Here is a 20,289-nt window from a genome sequence, read left to right as displayed (position 1 = left end):
TCCTTTGACCTCCCTGTTGCTGCTGATCAGGTGCATGGAAAAGGACCTCTTCCCCCTGCCTCCCCTCTTTTCTCTTTCCTTCCCCCCGCCCCCCCATCAAGAGGACAGATTTTAAAACAGCTGTGTAGGGTTTTAGCCATGCATCTCCCATTGGCTTTCATAGAATCTCAGGGGTTGGAAGAGACCTGAGGAGGTCATCTAGTCCAACCCCCTGCTCAAAGCAGGACTAATCCCCCAAGTTTTGCCCCAGATCCCTAAATGGCCCCCTTAAGGATTGAACGCACAACCCTGGGTTTAGCAGGCCAATGCTCAAACCACTGAGCTATCCCTCCCCCTGGAGAGACAGGGAGGCGTTGTGGTTAGGGTAGTAGACTCAGGGCTCATCTCCACTGAAAAGTTAAAACAGCATAGCTACGTCTCTCCGGGGTGTGAAAAAGCGATACAGTTAAGCCGGTCTAACCCCTGGTGTAGACAGCACTAGGTCGATGGAATAGTTCTTCTCGGGGAGATGGATTCCCCACCCCAAGGGAAGAACCCCTCCCATCAGCACAGGCAGTGTCTACCCTGAAGCTCTGCAGCACAACTGTGCGCTGTAGCAGTTTAAGTAGAGACGTAGCCTGAGACCCAGCAGGACCAGCCTAGGTTCCTGCGTCTGCCAGAAGCTTCCTGTGTGATCTCGAGCAAGTCATTTAACCTCTCTGGGTCTCAGTTCCCCACCAGTAAAATGGTAATAAAACAAAATAATACTGTCTTCTAGCTACCTCTTGCTTGTTCAGACTGTAAACTCTTTGGGGCAGGGACTGCCTCTCCCTATGTGTATGTACAATGCCTAGAAAATGGGGCCCTGACCTCAGTTGGGGCCCCTTGGTTCTACTGCAAAACAGTAATAAAATACAGTAACTGAACATTTACCTTTCGTCCTTTCGAATGCTGTAAATAGCTTCCCTCCTTGTAAATTCTTTCCTAAACCAGCCTTTTTATATACAATGTTTAATGTGAAAAAAAGTCCTACATTAACATTGTAATATAAAAGTAGAGCCCTGGCTTTCTGGCTGTATGACAACAGTATCCCCTTGCCGCTCAGAAGGCCGAATACACTCGCCAGTAGCATGCAGCCTTTCACGTTCCCCTGTCCCCCTTCATGCAGTTATTTTTGAAAAGCAAAAGTCCTATGCCTGGCAATCTTTCTGCGCCAGCAATAAGTAAAACCTTTTGTTCCATTAAACCTTTGGCCTATGATTACAATTGGCTATTTTCGGCACTGAAAAATGTCTAATGCATTTTTAAAGACCAAGGGGGCAATCTCAGATGATAAATGTTCACAGTACATATCAAGTGTGCTCTGCAAACATTAATAAATGTTTCAAGACGACTGCTGCTTTAGATGGTGCCAGAGAAATCTCTTTGTGAGAACTTAGACACCGCAGGGAAGACCAAGATATAAATTTGTAGATGTCTGTCTGGACAGATGGATAGATAGATGAGCAAGTTGGAAGAAGGACATTTTATATAGAGCTGGTCAGAAAACAGGGTTTTTTCCCCATGGGAAATTTTGAGGTTTTGGCAAAAAATCAAAATAATGTATATTTGAGCTGAAAACCGAAACATTTCTGTTCTGACAAATGCCACTGAGGTGTCGCATTGGAGTTGTACTTTGAGTTCTTTCGACAGGCCAGCTTCCCTGGCCAGACTACATTTCCTCTGGGTCTCCTCTCTCTGTAAAGGGAGCTGGTGCCTCATGGAAATGGCATGGCCATTCTGCATCTTCAGGAAATAAAGTCTGAGTGGGGAGCCCAACCCATAGAGGAGAATAGGAGCATGAGATACCCAAATTACAACTCCCATCAGGCACCGTGGTGGAAAGTCTGAATAACAACATCCTGATTTTCAGACATTTGGTTTTTCTTAACAAAACAAGACAAAAATCAACACTTTCTGCTGAAAGCAGACACTTTGGCAACAAAATTCATTTAGTCAAACCCCCAGTTTTCCATCAAAAAACAGATGTGACACAAAATTTTTGACCGGCCCTAATTTTCCATCACTTCCTCTCGAAGGTAGTGGTCTGTATTGTGTGTGTGTGTATATGTAACTTCTGTGTGAGTGTGAGTTGTGCCTGTGAATAGAGAGGGATGATCCATTCCTACACAGACTTACCTACTCTCTCATAATGTGCTGGGGACAAACACAATGGAAAGTCACCCCTGTGTTCCCTAAAGCAGCCAGAGAGAGGGAAATGAAGCAATGTTGCGTTGTCCCCCCCGCTCCAAGCCTAGGGGAGCCCCTCCCTCCATATGACCATGCACAATGGAGGCTCTCAGGGTATGTTGGGGCACGGGGAAAAGGGACTGGGGATCAGGCACTATATGCACCATACTTTCCTCTGGATTCAAGGAGAAAGGCAAGGGAGAGTTAAAGTGTAAACTCCTCTTCGGCCTGCCGAGAGGGGATAGGACACTGATGTAGCTTTGGGAGCCACACTGCCAGTGGGTCGAGCCCACTCCACACTGGCAATCTGTGTAATCACCAGATGGCGTCCCGCTGTGAGGGGTCTCTCGCACGATGCAGGCACACTCAGCTGCTGGCTGCTTAGACTCTGGAGGATCCATCTTGTCATGTAACTAATAAATAGAGTTCTGAACTACACTTTATATCCCTGGTCTCACTCTGATTCCTGGAGGCTGCAGCATACACAGGAGGAAAACACTCTTGGCTGCTGACTGTGCTCGAGAGGACGATATAACCTGGAGTTGGGGATCCCTCAGCTCCATGATGTTTGAGGGCCATGGCCTCTGGACCTTCCCTCTCCAGAAGGCAAAACCCTTCCCCTGACAAGACCATAGGGCAGAACCTGCACAAGTTAATGCCCACGGGAGTGGAAGATGCATCTCTGAGCCCCTAGCAATACTCAATGGCCATTGGCTTCCCTGGGAGGGAAAGGTGCTGCAACATCGGGCCAGTGCATTCATACCACGCCCTTTCCCGCTTTCTTATCCTGTACAGCCTGGGTCCCAGGCATGTGAGAGGGGCCTCTGGCCTTCAAGCCCTTCCCAGCAGCAAAGCTGGGCTCCTACTATCCCTTCCCATGGGCTTACTCAGGGGAAGGGACCCCACCTTTGCAATACTCTCTGCTTGGCAGACGACCAGAGCCCAACATTTGGCCGGCTCCAGGGCACGACGTGAGACACGTTTGTTTGGTGTTGAGCTCTCGATTGACTTTTTCCTCCCCATGACAGCGTGGCTGCTAATGTTTCTGGCAGCAGCAGATGCAGCGGTTTGGAGGAACGCTGGCTGCTGCAGGGAGTTTTCTATAATTGGCTTTGTTAAGTTTTGTAAATAAGCTTCTAGTTGCCACAGCAATGGGTTCTCTCTAAGGGGCCTGATCCTGCATAGGGCTCCATCCTGCAACCAGAAGTCCCTTTCCTCACACAAGATGTCCCACTGATGCCCCAAGTCCCACGGATGTGTTTGCAGGATCAGGCCCAGACTCCAGCTCGCAGACCTTAGTCACACGAGTAATCTCCATGTACACATCAGAGGTGGATACAGGAAAGGACTGGGAGACTGAAGACCTGTGTTCTATTCTGGGCTCTGCTACTTACCTGCAGGGTGAACTTAAGTAATTCACTTCACCACTCTGAGCCTCAGTTTCCCCTTCCACTCTGTGTCTGCCCTATCTATTTTGATTGTAAATTCTTTGAGTAAGGGACTGCCTCTCATGATGTGGCAATTAAAGCCTCCTGTGCCCTCACAGACAGACAATGTGGCCCTGAACTTGGCTGAGGTCTCTGGATGTGGATGTTATACCAGTAACGCAGTGGGTGTAGTTGAACTCAGTGGAGCTGCTCAGTTTCCCAGAGGGTAATAATCATGCCAACTCACATTTCTAAAGTGCTTTGCGAACCATGGATGAAAATGACTATATGGCCTTGTCCACCGTGAGGTTTTTAGCTAGCAGTGTAGCTACAATGATGCTTCAAACCAGGTTAGCTGCAAGGGAGCAAGTCCCAGTTTACACTGGTGCAGCTTGTTTGCACTGGGGGTTTGTGTTGGTTCAGCTACACTGTTTTGCCCCCAGTCTGAGGCAGGTCTCCGTGCTCAGATAGATTATTTATAATTGATTATTTATTTATGGTAGCATCACTGTATGCTGCGTGCTTTCTAGACACACTCTGCTCTGAGATCACAATCTGAGGACAGACAAACCTGCGAAGGTTGGTGGAAAGGAATAGAAACAGCAATAGGCACACAATATATAATTTACATCCAAGTCAGCTTGATTCCCCATAAACAGCATGGCAGAAGTAGGTCTGGTGATTATTATACATATATAATAGCAGTCACAGTGGGAGAGGTACATGTTTAAAGAGACCTATAGGGAAGAAAAATAAGCGTTGCTCTGGCCCCCTGTAGCTTGTTGTATCGATAAAGTGCGCATAAGGCGTTGATTCTTGGGGAGGTGGTTCTATTGGAAGTTGGAGCAAATGGACAATACTAATGTGCTGCATTTTTTCACCTGTGTTTTTCAGTAAAGAGTACCCAGTGGTTCCTAGGAGTACGGTGAGACAAAAAGTGGCCTCTAATCACAGCCCTTTCAGTGGTGAGACCAGGGTTCTCTCGGCCTCCTCCAACCTAGCATCCCAGTATCAGTGCGAGAACGGGGTGTCTAGCACCTCCCAGGACCTGCTACCGCCTGCCAACCCGTACCCGATCTCCCAGGAGCACAGCCAGATCTACCACTGCACCAAGAGAAAAGGTCAGGCCCTGGCAACTTCCCCTTATCTCGCTCATTGGTTCCCCGTGCAAAAATGGATGTCAAACCCATTTGGCATTCCTCACCAATACCTGATTTCCCCAGCCATGGTTTAAAGTTAAGTCCTTTGGATGGGCAAAGGCTTGCTATTGTCAGCGTCGCCTGCGTTACATGCATTGGGCCAGATCCCCCGATGTTGTAAATCATTGCAGTGCCGCTGACTTCAGGAGCGATGCTGAATTGCACTGGCTGACGAGCTGCCTTGCCGCTCGATTCAACTCGGTTAGGAAAGAGCGCTCAGATGAAACACAGCTACAAGTCGAATCCACATCCAGAAAGATAGCCAGTGACTGAGATAAAGAGAACTTATCCGTCTCTATAGTCTCTGAGAAGGTCTACGGGTTAATCTAAACATGCACACACCTAGATATTCTGGGTTTCAGGTGGTGTTTGCTGAATACAGTCTTATATTTGGGTGCAGCTGCATGGGGCCTATGCTCCTTTTATGTCTTTGGTCCAGTGAATAGGGAACTGGACTGGGAATCAGGAGACCTGAGTTCTTTGCCACTGACTGCTGTGCGACCTAAGCCCAGTCCTGCCAAAGCTTTACTGGGAACCCCATATTCAGACTGAGGAGCAATTACAGAAATGAGTAATCCCGCTGACATCAATGGGACTGCTTCTGTGAATAGCTGTGCACCAGCAGGAGTAAGGCATATGTAGTCAGTGGGGAAAAACTTGCAAGACTGAGCCATGCCAGAGGGGAAAAAATAGTGACCCCCCTAGCACTGATTCCTCAGGCATAAGGCTGCTATCGGTCATTTTTAGTAGCATTATGGTAACACCTAGCAGGTCCAGCTGAGATCATGCATCCTTTTAGCTGCTGCACATACATGCAGTAAGACGTGGTGAATGCCTGGAGGATCCTATAATCTAAGCAGAGCCAACGTCACATGCAGCAAGTCAATGGAAGAGTCAGGAACAGAAGCCAAGACTCCTAGATCATGAGTCAGCACCCTGTCCGGGAGACCATCTCCCTTCATAGCCAGACGCTGCCCCTTCAGCTCACTTAGTGGTGAGAAAGCTGCCACCCTTTCCCGCCCGGAGTTCGAGCCCTGCCTCCGGCGCATCTGAGCTCCGCTCCATTGCACAACTAGCTTAACCTTTGCCAGACCCTCTTCCCCCGCGCTCTGTTTTTAAAACAAGAAAGCCTGAACAACAACAAACACTCATGGCGAGCTTTGACTGCTCTGTGTCCCGGCCACACAAAGCAATTCATCATCAGCCTCCACATTGTAAAGTGATAAGGAATCAACAGAGGTTTCCTTCCAGGTTTGGGATTCCCGCTAAGTGGTGGCTCCATGGGTGGTTTCCCTCAATCCCCCAATTATCTCACTTCCTCTTATTGTCACAGAAGAGAAGATATCTCCTCAGGAATAAGCTCACCAACCCCTTTCGGCAGGCAGGGCCCTGTGAAAGTGCCGGGGACTGGCAAAGGGAGCCCTCGTCTGGGCCGCTGCTGTCTCCTCGCTATCTCTCCAATGGCTTGAGTGGCACAAGCAGTTAAGGGCCTTTTATGAAAGCCGCCAAATGCTTTAATCAAAGAGTGGCAGTGTCCTGTCAGATACCACCGGCTTCTTCCGTAAGCCCAGAACTGTACCTCTCAGGAGCCTGAATCTCTGCCTTCCTTTCTGTGCTCCCCCCCACCCCATGCATCTAATAAATCGAAAACAGCCACCAGGGCTTAAAGAAAAGAAACAAGAAGTTAATGGGAAACAGAGAGAGCGAACATAGCTGCCAAGTGGCTCTTTGCAAAGTGAGATTAATTAAAAAGAAAAGTAACGAAGGATGAGCAAGCCAGTTGGGATAAATCAGAACCTGACCCAAGCTTTCACCTGAATCTCAGGCTGCATTTGTCACGGGCCACTTTCTTCTAACACTGAAACAAGGCACTTTATTAGAATAAGGAAAACAGTATCCCCCTAACATGTTCTCTCTCTTCACTTCACTGCACTTTCCTGGATCCAACTCCTACCTGGCTTCCTGCTACAGTTTTAAGAATACAGTGCACATCACTTCACATCTTCCCCTCCCCACTCACTTAATCTTCTTTATAAATAACTTTTAATGAGCTTTAATACTTTACAAAAATATAAACTCCGCAGATTCATTATTAACCCAGCTCTGCTCAGCTTCTGGTCTTGAGGAGGGTTTTCTTCAACTGATTTACCTGGATCATCAAATGTGCAGAGGCGTTAACTCCTGTACGCTAGCTAGTCTCAATAGAAATATCACCTTTCAGCAAGGCTGTGCAGTGGGTTCTAAGGTTACTGGGATCACAGGGCAATCCAGCTGGGTTCAGAACTAGCTGACTGGCCACTGTCAGAAGACAGGATACTGGCTAGATGGACCCTTGGTCTGACCCAATAGGGACATTCTTCTGTTCTTAAGCTGCTGCCTGTATGTTTCTGTGCTAAACACTTTGATCAGCCTCTACCATGAAGACTGTCAGGGTGTAACTGCAACAGCTAGTCATGTCCAGTTTTTTTCCTTATCCATTTATATCAGGACTAGGTTTCTTGATTTACGCTTGAGTAAGTTTTGGTCTGTATGCCAACGGCTAAAGAAGAAATCCTGAGGCATCTGACACCTCCTGGCCTCTCAACCACTTGCTAGGACAAAGATTTGCCTCTGTGGTTAATAGCATTGTTCTTATCTGTTGAGCAAAGATGGACTTACCCTGGTGACTGAAATGGGGGTTCCCCTGTAGATGAACAGCTGGGCTAATGTGGGATCCTATTGCTGCAGAATTCTCTTAACAATCTATGCTCCTCAGAGACCTCAGAGTCCTTCCTCTCGTGGGTGATGAGCGCTGGAAGTACTAGGAAGACATATTTTATCCCAAAAGCTTAGACTTCAGAGCTGGGTCCCATTGAGACAAGTTCTTTCAGAATGCCAAAATGAGAAAAAAATGCCTTTTAATATTTCTATGGCCCATTAACTTGTGCGTCTATTCAGAAATAGAATTTCTACAAACGTAGAAAAATAACCAGTGGTTCCCAGGCATGTAGGTGCCTTTTTGTCACATAGGTCAGGTGCTATTTTTTTCCAAGCCCTTCTGGATAATGGTGTAGGTACAAGGGGTTCTTTGACTTGTGTTTTTCTGGTTACCCCAGGATTCTACCTTGTTGTTAAGCACCTGCCCTACTCAGGGCCTCTACACCAGCATTTGGACCATCTCCTAGCATTTTGTGAAGTCCCTTAGGTACCCTTTCTAATACAACATCCTGCAAAGACTGAAGGACTAGAGTACATGTGCCATAGATAATCAGACCATCAGCTTTGACGAGTTCTCATCTTATTCCATAGGAGTCACATGCTGGGTGAGGATGCCCTGCCAAGTAACTGGTCTGACTGGTCATCCATATAAAATTGGATACATTTTATAGTTGTTTATCAGTGCTAGTAGTTCTAAATTTCAGTGGTGAGCCTGACAGACCGTTCAAAAGGGCACCTACATGAGCTTCTATATCATACCAAACCTCTGGAAAACCTGAGTGATCCATGGCACTCTTAAATATGGTGCCAGCCACAACAAGGGGCTTTGTTGGGGCAGTATTCCGAATAAACCTAAATCTTAAAAAATGTAGGTACCATCTTAGGAGGTATGACTAAGTTTTTACTGTTTTTAATAGCATGAGTGGCTTGCAGCCTGTTATAAGTTTCATATAGATAAGACCCTGCAAATATCTTGTGGCCCTCTTTGCGTGTACATACACTCAACAAACAATCTCTCTAGTTGGGCATACTTGATCTCAGCATCTGAAAGTCATCTGGAATAATATGCTACAGGCTTCCAGTCATCTTGGTGTAACTGAGACCTTTGTTGTTTGTGTCTTCTGAAACTGCCGTAGACTTGAAATGCTCATAAAATGGCAGCACTAGAGATGAGATCAACAGAGTTTAGTTACATCAGCGCATTCCTGTGCTTTATCCACACAGAGTCTGTTTAAAGTAGTTCAGAAAGAGAATGGTTTTTAGATGACAGGTTCGCTACTTTTAGCTCCAAATTGTTGCACCCACGAAGTTGGAGATGATGCCGTCCATGGTGGAAAGAATATGACTTTCTCTCCTTACTGCTTCACCAAGCCTCATGAGGTCTTCACAGATATGGAAATCCCCATTTTTTCTCGTAACAGGCACCATTAGGGCACATGCCTCTGTCGATTCAGAATTGCACTGTCACACCGTTCTTATTCATCCTACCTCTTTCTTCCTTCACTCTGGGAAGCAGCAGGATTGTTGTCCTCTCTGCATGCTGGACAAATTAGCTACAGTCCTGTTTTTCAATAGAATCCGCACAAGTTTAAATCCTTAAATCCTTTAAGGCCTTATTTTTTTTTTTTTTTTGCCATACCCCATGCCAGCTTCTGTGAGTTTTAGGAGGCCCAATTCAGTGGCTGTTTTTTCAGTTTAAGGGGTTACTTAAGGTTATCCTATTAACACCAAAGGCACCAAATGCATACTCCCTGCCCTTGTAGCAAATAGGGGCTTCGAACTGACCCTGCGAATTTGTCTGTCTCCATAGGATATTGAACCCTATGGTCCAAAGCTAGTTAAGTTAAAAAAAGAGGTTGTTCACCCAAAACCCACCTGGCAGTAAAGTTGCAAGGCCAGAGTCACCCTTGTGTTTCATAGTTTACAATCTTTTACAACCCTGGGATGCTCCAGCTTTGGGCTCTCTCCTTCAAAGTCTCCATACAAACTGCAGCCATCTCTCCTCGGAATCTATTTTAAGTTTAACAGAAGCATTGGAGATCTTGAAATTGTTGGACCAGTGGAGCGACGCGGATTTACAGGAGCGGAGAAATTGGCTCTAAGTCCATTTGTGAGTCCTTTCTTTGGACCCATTCCCCAGGATACAGGCATCACTCACCCTTGCTTAGGCCATTTTTAAAATGGTCCTTCCCTTTTCCTCACAGGAATTTTTTTCTTTGCTACTTCTCGTCGGCCTTAGAATTTTGGCTTGTTATTTAAATCCAGGGAGCGTAAACTAGATTGGGTAGAATAAGAATAACAAAAAGCATTCAAGCCTTCAGCATAAACTCAAATTGAGCCTACCTGCATTTTTTTTTTTTTTGAGCCTGATGAATGTGGACAAACTTTTTCTAAAAACAAAAACAGGGCCCAATTCTTTGTTGCCTTGAGTTTAGTGGACCGGATCCTCAATGACTTGAAAGTAGGAACCCTGAGGATTTGACCCACAAGATACAAAACCACTCATATAGTTTACATTTTTGTACCTGATTCTGGATGGGACCAGTGGTAGAAATGTGCAAATTCCATTTAAAAAACTCTTCTTGTGGTATTTACGACCCAGCTGGAAGTCGTAAATATGAAAATCTTGGGTCCAATTATGCTCAAGTCCTTTCAATAAAAAGAGCACCAAATTCCTTGCGAGGAAGCCAGTTCTCACGAAGTTTCCAGCTAATTTAGCAGTCTCCGTTTTGCTTGGATATACTTTGGAGAAGCTTTGCCCAAACTTTGGCTGCTTCTCCACACTCAGCAGAACCTTTAGTCCTTTGAGGTTTGCCTATCGTAATAGACTGATCTTGTGAGATGATTAGCACCCTCAGTTCCCATTGATGGTAGCCAGAGGTCAGGGTGCTTGTCACCTTGCAGGACTGGGCCCTGCAAGAATGAATACATTAGAAAGCTATCAGGTTATTAACATCAAGGAAAAATCACACAAGACCAGTTCCTCAGTTGCTGTATTTCGGCCCACTTCCACTGAAGATATGGTCAAGATTATCTGCTATGTTCACTTTAGGCTGGGAAGTGGGGGAGCTGTCTGGATAAGGATTATGGCCTTTGGATTCTGCGTCCTGGCCCCCAAACAGTTTAGAGCTGTCTTGGGGTTGCTCTAAACTGCGTTAGATAGCAATGGCTTTGTAGGATCCATTTGCCAGCTGTAGGGAGGGAGGCACAGGAATCTGATCTGTCAGCTCTGTGCCTGCTCAGGACTCCATGCCAGGTATACTCCCAGCTGGAGAGCTCTGGGAAGACTGGAAAGGGAGCAGAGCAGACCAGAGAATCTGGCCCCATGGAATTTTGCCAGTTTACACCAGCTGAGGAACTGGCTTCCGCACTGCACAACGGCATCTATTTTCAAGACGAACCTGGCATTTTATTCCTTACTGAAGAACTTGTTCAGAGGATGAGCATGGGAGGGGTTGGGAAGATGGACCAAAGGGCAGACTGAGAGCAGTTGCGATAAACTATAGAATTCTTTTTGGGGGGCTGGTATCATACTTTGGGGGAAATTGAAGTGTGGAAGTAGAGAGCCTGTTCCTCAACTGATGTCAAGCAGTGTAGCTCCAGAGGATTCATAGGCACTATGCCAGCTTACATCAGCTGAGGATCTGACCTATACCGTCCTGCTTTTACAAAATGAAAGTCAGGTTTATTTTTTCTCTGCACCTGACAGTAAATCTGGAAAAGGTCTATAACTTGGAGAGGTTTGCCTGGTTATGCTGTGGCAGGGAGAAGAATGTCCTGACTAAATGGAAAAATCAACAACCTAGGGTTGTAACTCAAGCAAATACTTAGTACAATGAAAAAACGCAAAGTTCAACTATTTTTTAAAAGGAAAATAAACAGTAAAACCCAGGGCTGGTGTTTCCCAGTGCCAGCAGAGCATGGCTGGGGCTGTGTTACAGTTTAATGCTGAAAAATTTGTTAGCAGAACAATGCTTCATTTTACAAGACATTTTTCAGCCCTAGTGTTCTTATTATTCAGTAGCGGCTCTTGGGACCGGAATTCTGAAATATTCAGGAGGGTTAGACAGGATGTTACTCTAAAGCCACCTCCTGATAAAGGCCCAGATTCAGCAAAGCACAAAAGCATGTGCTTAGTTTTAAGCTTGTGCTTAAATCTCATTGACTTCAAAATTACTTAAATTTATCTGCTTTGCTGAATTAGGGCTATCATGTCCATGATTCCCTGACACTATCCACTGATTGTCAGTGTAAGCTATCTAGATCTGTATCTATAACTAGAGATTCAGATTTCTGATGTTTGCTTAAAATGTGGATTTCAGTGTTGTAAGATGGGATCGCAATCCTCCAGAAATGAATTTGGCCCCAAGTATATGAATTTGGATATACAGGCAATTGTATGCAAAGTTAAGCACCCCAATTTTCAAAGCAGTAAGCTATGGGCAGGCCTGTAAAACTGTGTTTCAGTGGTTGCACCAATGAGATCCTACATTTGCATGTTTTCCACATGTCCCCATTTTTCTCTGTGGGCTGGGAACTGCAGCAAAAGAACATCTGCCACAATGCAGCATGGCCAGGGACTCCCATGATGCACTGCGGTGGCCCAGCAAGAGGGGACCCCAAGGTGCATCATGGGAGATGTAGTCTGACAGCACATGAAAATGATAGGATTTGCAGGCACCCAGGGTGCACAGGGATTTTTGCAGGCCCATTATGTGTAGACTTGTATTTGCAGTAGCGCGCACGCTTGTAGAGAGGATAGTTGCACATACATTTTGAAGGTAATATGTGTGCACAGATATTTTGGTTGGTACTTGCATCTTTGCATGTTCACTCTTCACTACAACTGGTCTGATAATGTCCATTTCTGCCCTTTCCCTTCCCCCCATCCCCATGAAAATTTTGACTTTTTGGCAAAAAAAAAATCCAACCCCCAAATATTTAGGCCAAAAACTGAACATTTTTATTTGAAAAAATGCTGCTGTGGTTCCTCCTGGGAGTTGCAGTTTGAAGGCCTCATGCCCTGATTTCTCCTCTATGGAATTGGATATCAGGCCAGCTTACAACTCCCATGATGCACCACGGTCTCCCCTTCCTGCTGGGCCACTGCAGTGGATCAAGGGAGTCTCTGGCCACCCTATATCATGGGAAACGTAGTCTTGCTGTGTAACCCAGGCCATAGAAGAAAATAGGATCCTGAGGAACACAAAATACAACTCCTGTGAGGCACTGTGGGGACAATTCCAAGTAGAATCTTTTCAATTTTGAGCCAAAAACTGCAAACTTTTCTACTCTGAGGTGTTTCATTTTTCAATGAGAATTCAATTTTTGTGTGTGAAAAACAGAAACTTTTCACAAACAAACCTTTGACAGAAAACTGGGTTTTTAATAAACTATTTAGATGGAAAGTTTTTGACCAGCCCTCATGTTTGCATCCTTCTCTGAAAACTCAGCTTCAGAAGTCCACTTTTCTAGATATTTTCTAGACTTTATTTAAAGCATGGTGGGTTCTCCATCACTTGAAGTCTTTAATTCAAACAAAATGATTAGGGGACTGGAACATTTGATTTATGAGGAGAGGCTGAGGGAACTTGGATTGTTTAGTCTGCAGAAGAGAAGAATGAGGGGGGATTTGATAGCTGCTTTCAACTACCTGAAAGGGGGTTCCAAAGAGGATGGATCTAGACTGTTCTCAGTGGTAGCTGATGACAGAACAAGGAGTAATGGTCTCAGTTGCAGTGGGGGAGGGTTAGGTTGGATATGAGGAAAAACTTTTTCACTAGGAGGGTGGTGAAACACTGGAATGCGTTACCTAGGGAGGTGGTGGAATCTTCTTCCTTAGAAGTTTTTAAGGTCAGGCTTGACAAAGCCCTGGCTGGGATGATTTAGTCGGGGATTGGTCCTGCTTTCAGCAGGGGGTTGGACTAGATGACCTCCTGAGGTCCCTTCCAACCCTGATATTCTATGATTCTATGAATTCAAGAATGGATGTCTTTCCCAAAGAGATGCTATAGCTCAACTATAGCTCACACAGACATTATGGGCTTGATGCAACAATTACTAAGTGATGTTCTATAACCTGCATTACGCAGGTAGTCATGCTAGAACACAGTCTACATCATCACAGTGGTCCCATCTGGTATTAAAAATACGGGTGAAATCCTCTCTGATAGAAAGCAATGGGAATTTTGCCACTGGTTTCAGTGGAGCCAGGATTTCAATCTATGACTTAATACATATTTATTTCTTTAGTATTCCTCCTGAGATTTGCATCTCAGCTGTTTCTCTTATTCCTCTTGCTGCAATTAATTCAACCACTGATGCTGCAGAAACCAAAGACAGCTTTTGCTTTTGTCACACTTGATTTAGGGGTGTAAGCCCTGAAATTGGATGTTTCCGATCAGGCAACAGTAATATAATCCAGAGTGGGTTTATGGTAAGCTCCATATTTATAGCTGAAGTATATCATTATGTATTATTTGGATTACAATAGCACCCAGAGGCTCCAGCTATGATCAGAAGTCCATTGTGCTAGGCACTGTATATACACATAGCAAAAGAGCAGGTCTCTGGATCAAAGGGCTTGCAGTCTAAACAGAGAAGGCAGAGAAAAGGTGGGAAGGGAAACAGAGGCACAGATGTCTCATGACTTACCAAGGGTCACACAAGGGATCAGGGGCAGAGCCAAGTGATACAAGCCAGGTCTCCCAGTCCTAGGCTAATAAATTATCCACTGGACCATACTGTCTCTCATCGCATACCTACACATAAACTCGAACTCTAACAATGAAAATTTTAAATTGCTACTGTCCATTTCCCATGCTCATTTCTAAAGGATTTCGCTGAGACTAAGGTTAAGGTGAACTGTAAGCACTTCATGTGGAAAACCTAACATAGCAAAGAATTTTGTTACATGTTGCTAAATTCTGTCCTGGCTGTTCTCTGGTTATCTTGTAGTCTGTTTTCCTTTCTAGAATACAAAGTAGGGATCTGGGAGGTCTGGAGATCTGGGGCCAAATGCTATTCCTGGTTTTACCAATGTAAATCTGGATCATCTCCATGGAATAGCTCCAGCTTTACAGCTGTGCATCTTGAGAGCAGAATTTGACCCAGCTGTGTGTAACCGTGGGCAAGTCACCTTGCTGTGCCTCAGTTTCTCCTCTGAAAAAATGGGGATAATGATGATACTGACCCATCCTTGCAAAACACTTCAAGATCCTAGGATGGGAGGCTCAACACAGGGCAATGTGTTCTTATTTATAACTAAGCATTTTATTTCTCAGCAGATGAGGAATGTTCCACCACTGAGCATCCGTACAAGAAACCCTACATGGAAACCTCACCGGCAGATGAGGATCCCTTCTACAGGTCCAGTTACTCCCAGCAGCAAGGACTGAATACCTCATACAGGACTGAATCTGCCCAGCGCCAAGCTTGTATGTATGCCAGCTCTGCTCCCACCACGGACCCCGTGCCCAGCCTGGAAGACATTAGCTGTAATACGTGGCCTACCGTGCCGTCTTACAGCAGTTGCACAGTGACTGCAATGCAGCCTATGGACAGATTACCCTACCAGCATTTCTCTGCCCATTTCACCTCTGGTCCTCTTATGCCCCGTCTCACTGGTGTGGCCAATCACACATCACCACAAATAGGGGACACACACAGCATGTTCCAGCACCAAACATCTGTCTCTCACCAGCCCATCATCCGGCAGTGTGGACCTCAAACGGGCATCCAGTCTCCTCCCAGCATACAGCCAGCAGAATTCCTTTATTCCCATGGGGTGCCCAGAACCCTTTCACCTCACCAGTACCACTCTGTTCATGGGGTGGGCATGGTGCCAGAGTGGAGTGAGAACAGCTAACAAGGCAATAAGGGAAATGCAAGAAATCTAGCCATGAAAAATTGAAAACAAACAAGCAAACAAGAATATTTTGCAAGACTCCTTTAACTGAATGTTCACAGTTAGCACTCAAGAGATGGACACTGATCCAATCAGCTGTTTGAAACCACAGATTAAATAGTAATTCATTGTGACTTTTTTCTATTATTTTGTTCCAAAAGAAAATCGACAAAACAGCACACTCCCCCCCCGCCATTCCCTTCCCCAGACACACTCGCACAACTTTTGTGTTATTTCTGCACAAAACTTGTGCCCTCATTCCTTCCGTTCTTCTGGTTTTCAAGTGAACACACAACTCCTGCTGCCTTTACCACAATCAGAGTGCTTGGACGAAAACAACTAGGATGTTACTTTTTTTTTTGATGTTGACATTGTTATATAATAAATAATAATAATATATATATATATATTCTTGCAATTATCTCAAAAAGACACTGCCCCTTTTTAAAGAGGCCTAAAAAGGGTGGATTTCAGTGTGTGTTATTTTTTTTAAACAAAAACAAATGACACCCCCACAAATCAGAAAAAATAGGTATCTACCTCTGCCATGTGTTGTTTCATGATTGCAATTACTCACTGCATTGTGCTATGTTCCAATATAAATGCGACATGCCTGAAATTTGTCTCCAAAAGAAGCAGTCTAGTAAAATAATTTCCTTGCCAAGCTGGGCTCTGTATTTCTCTCCTTCTTCTTCCTTTCACATCTCTCTTTCCTCCTCTTCAACTGACTGTCTCTTATTTAATCCCTATGTCCTGGGATACCTTAAAATTTGAAAACCAGGTTGGTCTTCAGGAGAACTCTTAACAGCAACAAGAAAACAAGGCCTTGAGCCAAGCAAGGAGTCGCAGACAGCAAAAGAAATTTAGAAAGCCTGCATTCTTAAAGAATGGTGAAAATGTAAATGTGTAAAATCATCTCTTTCTTTTCAGTCTTTATTTTTCATCCTCTATTAAAGGAAGAAAAGAAAAAAGAAAAAAGAACACTTTCACATATGTTAAATGAGACACTGAACAAAACGTTTTAAAAGTGCAGCAAACAGTGGGATGGCGGGGAAGCAGAAAATGTGTATAAATAAAACTTCTATTGCAGGGTTCTTCAGATGTAATATTTTACTGGTACTATTTATTTATAAACAGGAGTTCTAATAAGTAATAACAGGTAATAAAACCAGCAAAGCAGCTGGTTGAGAGTTTTTTATTTTATTGATACTCTAATTCAAGTATGGTTTCTTTTCTTTTTTCTCCCCCAAACTGTTCTCTCTCTATATATATTAATTAAAAGTGACCCTAATTAAGAGAATAGGGTATATGTAATTGTGAAGGGGAATGAGGATGTGGGTGAATGTGTGTGAGTGTTGGTGTGTATGTGGGAGTGTCTATAGAAATGTGAGCACATCTATGTTGCTAAGAAAAAAATATCCCTACCTAACTCATTGTACCATATTCTTGTGTGCCAATTTATGTCTAATAAATACAAGGTGCTATGGATATAAGGTACCCAGACACCCATTTTCTGTTCTTTCTAGCAAACAACCACAAGCTAAATTATTATTATTTATTTGTATTTCACTATCATCGATAGGCTCTGGAAGAGATTGAGACCCCATTTTGCTGCACATACATATAGTAAAAGACACTTCCTGCCCCAAAGAGCCTACAATCTAAACAGGCACAGGGTGGGACAAAGCAAATATTACCATCCCCATTTTGCAGATGGGAAACTGAGGCATAGAGAGGCTAAGTAACTTGTACTGGGTCACAGAAGGAGTCTGAGGTTTAGCCAGGAATTTAACCCAGAGCTTTCAAGCTCCATTTCTATGTCTTAAGCACAAAACCATGCTTCCTTCCAAAATATAAAAGGAGTTTTAATAACAAGTGATGTTTGGTTTAATATTCTTTTATTTTGCGTCTCCTTCTTCATGTTCTTCCCTCTTCCAATTCAATATCCAACCTATAATCCACCCTTAGCATCACACTGGTGGAGGGCCAGTGGCAGATAGCCGCCCAGAGGCTAGATTCCACCAGCTTTACAACTGCAAATAGTCTACTGAAGTCAGCGGGACTAGTCCTGGAATCAGGTGCTGCTCAACATGAGTAAAGTTGGCAGAATTTGGCCCAGTGAGATTTATTAGGCTGCAGCATGGCTCACTAAAGAAACGGCAGAAGCACCATCTCTTAAATGAGATGTAAACTAGCACTAGAAAATATATTGTAAGGAACAAACAGGAATCGCCTCCCCCAGTGGAGATGGACTGAGATGACCTAAAAGTTCTTCTCCATTTCTAATTTATATGGGCCTCACTCTGCTCCTGTTATCAGCAGTGGAAAAGCTCCCTCTAATTTCAATGGAAGCCTGTGACTCCCTGGAAAAGAGCCTGAACTGGATTGCTGTATTCACCTAGAACAGACTCCCAGCAATGCTCCTTCCTAGGCCTCAGTCCTGTAGTTGTGCCTCTCTGAGTCCTTTTTACCCACTTTGGAAAAAATTGACCCATGCACAGAGGGACAAAACAAGACCTACTGATCACTTGAACTGTCTTCTGAGGGCTTGAGTGAGATTTAAAGTTATATGCAAAGGCCTTTGCTGGTCTTCTTCATAGCAGTGAATCCACCCATGGGAATTACTCAATTTTTATACTACTTCATAAAACCTGTGCTAGACCTCCAGACTACTCAGCACCTAGATAGTCCAAGATAAATTACTAATTAAATTGCATCTTAAAGAGCATTAGGGAAAATAAACCCACATTGGTCGATTATTTCTCATGCTTCAGAAGAGAAGTCTTAGGCTTTCGATTTGACTAATTTCCTTCCTTGTTTTGTTTATCCTTGTTTTCCTTAATGGAAAAAAAGCTGAAGTCCCTTCCTGGATTCTGGGAAGTTGAGACAGAGTTGATTACAGTGTCTTATATATTATTTATTTGAATTATGGCAACGCCCAGAGGCCACAATCAAAATCAGGGCCTGCTTGTGCGAGGTACTGTACAAACACAGGGAGAGAGAGAGACGGCCTCTGCCCCAAGGAGCTTGCAGGCTAAATGGACAAGACAGCCAACGGTGGGACAGGAAAGAAGAGCTGGCTTGACTTGCTCAAGGGCGTATAGCTTACTGCTGGCTCTTGGCCCACTGCCCTTCCTTAAGAAAAAGTGGCTAGATTCCCAAAGGGGACAGAGCATTTCAACGTCTAACTCCTAGGCACCCTACTGCCCCTTGGTATTCAGATCCCCGAGTTAGGAGCCTGGGCACTTTTCCTAAGAAAGGGATTCCCAGAAGCTGAGCAGTAAGTTACCTAAGCTAGCCAGGAGCGAAATGCAGAGGAAAGGAGCAAGTGCCCAGATCCTCAAAGCTACATAAGCACCCAAATCACATTGATCTAGCCCTCAGGTCCCTGACTGACAGGCCAAAGAAAGTGCCCACCTCCACCAGAATCCTCTTCTTGGAGTTAGGCTCCTAAGCCAGCTCAGTCCTTTCTTGCAAAAACTCCACAGAGAGACCCCCCCTCCTCATTACAAACATGAACCCAGTGGTTAGAATACCCACTGGGGAGGCAGGAGATCTGTTCGCAAATCCCTGTTCTGCCTGATTTGGAGCAGGGGTTTGAACCCACATCTCCCACACTGCAAGGAAGTGCCCGAACCTCCAGGAGACTGGCTATTTTGCGCGTGTGTGTGTGTGTGTGTGTGTGTGTGTGTGTGTGTGTGTGTGTGTGTGTGTGTGTGTGTGTGTGTTAAATATTCATTAGGCCAGAGAACGTGAGGTGGCCTCTGGTGCTTAGGGTGGTGCCATACGGGTGGGGAGGGTATGCTCTGGGAATATGTCCGGGATCACACCTTGCAGGTGAGATAGACAAGGGAATGCCTCGCTTGAAAATCCCTTCAGGGTTTAGGCATGAGCTCAGGTGCCGAGCAGTGTGGTGGCTGTGGGATGGATCAGGACTTAGGCAGCTTGGTGCATGGCCCTCAGCAGAAATGTAGGCACCTACGGGGATTTAGGCCCCTTCAGGGTTCATCAGCAGCTGCATGGTGGTTTTGTGAATGCCAGTGGCACCTAAATGCTGAACTAAGATGTCTAAAGAGGCAATTCAGTGACTAAGTTCCTTTGCAAATTGGCCGCAGGCCATAGTTTTCATACTTAATGCCCTCCCGCCTGAGACTGAGGCCATGTCTACACTAGCACTTATGTCAGCAAACCTTTTGTCGCTCCGGGGTGTGAAAAACCCACGTCCTGCAGTGACATAAATTTTGCCAGCATAAGCGCTCATGTGTACAGCACTATGTCGGTGCGAGACGCCTGCCCGCCGACAGAGCTACCAACGCTCGCTGAGCTGGCTTTATGATGCCGATGGGAGTGCTCTCTCCCGTCGGCATAATGGGATCCACGAGTGCTCTTACAGCGGTGCAGCTCTTCCAGTTCACCTGTGCTACTGTTAGCCTGTAAGTGTAGACATGGCCTAAGACTGATACGTGGATCTTTAAATATATGGACAGTTTCTCTTATGTTGCCATATTTTGTTACTGATTCCCCTAAATCTCCCTTGATTTATATTCTTGAAGGACTTAAACTACAACAGGGACATTTTACAGTAAATGTTAGGAAAATCTGCAGAGGAACAATTTAGGCCATTGAATAAGGCAGCCAAAGGAGGATGTGGAAATCATCATCTCCAAGGCTAGATTACAGAGTAGCAGCCTTGTAAATCTGTATCCGCAAAAAGAACAGGAGGACTTGTGGCACCTTAGAGACTAACGAATTTATTAGAGCGTAAGCTTTTATGGGCTACAGCTCACTTCATTGAATGCATAGAATGAAACATATAGTAAGAAGATATATATACACATACAGAGAAGGTGGA

General features: G+C 44.9%; 1 protein-coding gene across 1 annotated transcript in view; it reads left to right on the top strand.

Annotated features, from left to right (window-relative positions):
• The window catches only part of TBX5 (T-box transcription factor 5), a 44,984-nt gene extending 29,586 nt beyond the window's left edge, over positions 1 to 15,398 (top strand). Inside the window, 2 exon segments of the mRNA XM_073312831.1 lie at positions 4,530 to 4,756; positions 14,818 to 15,398. Coding sequence (XP_073168932.1) covers positions 4,530 to 4,756; positions 14,818 to 15,398 — 808 coding nt within the window.
• The last annotated feature ends 4,891 nt before the right edge of the window (positions 15,399 to 20,289 follow it).

This window comes from Lepidochelys kempii, chromosome 15, assembly GCF_965140265.1.
Source record: "Lepidochelys kempii isolate rLepKem1 chromosome 15, rLepKem1.hap2, whole genome shotgun sequence".
NCBI classification, from domain to species: domain Eukaryota; kingdom Metazoa; phylum Chordata; order Testudines; family Cheloniidae; genus Lepidochelys; species Lepidochelys kempii.
This window is presented reverse-complemented; position numbering and strand designations above follow the sequence as displayed.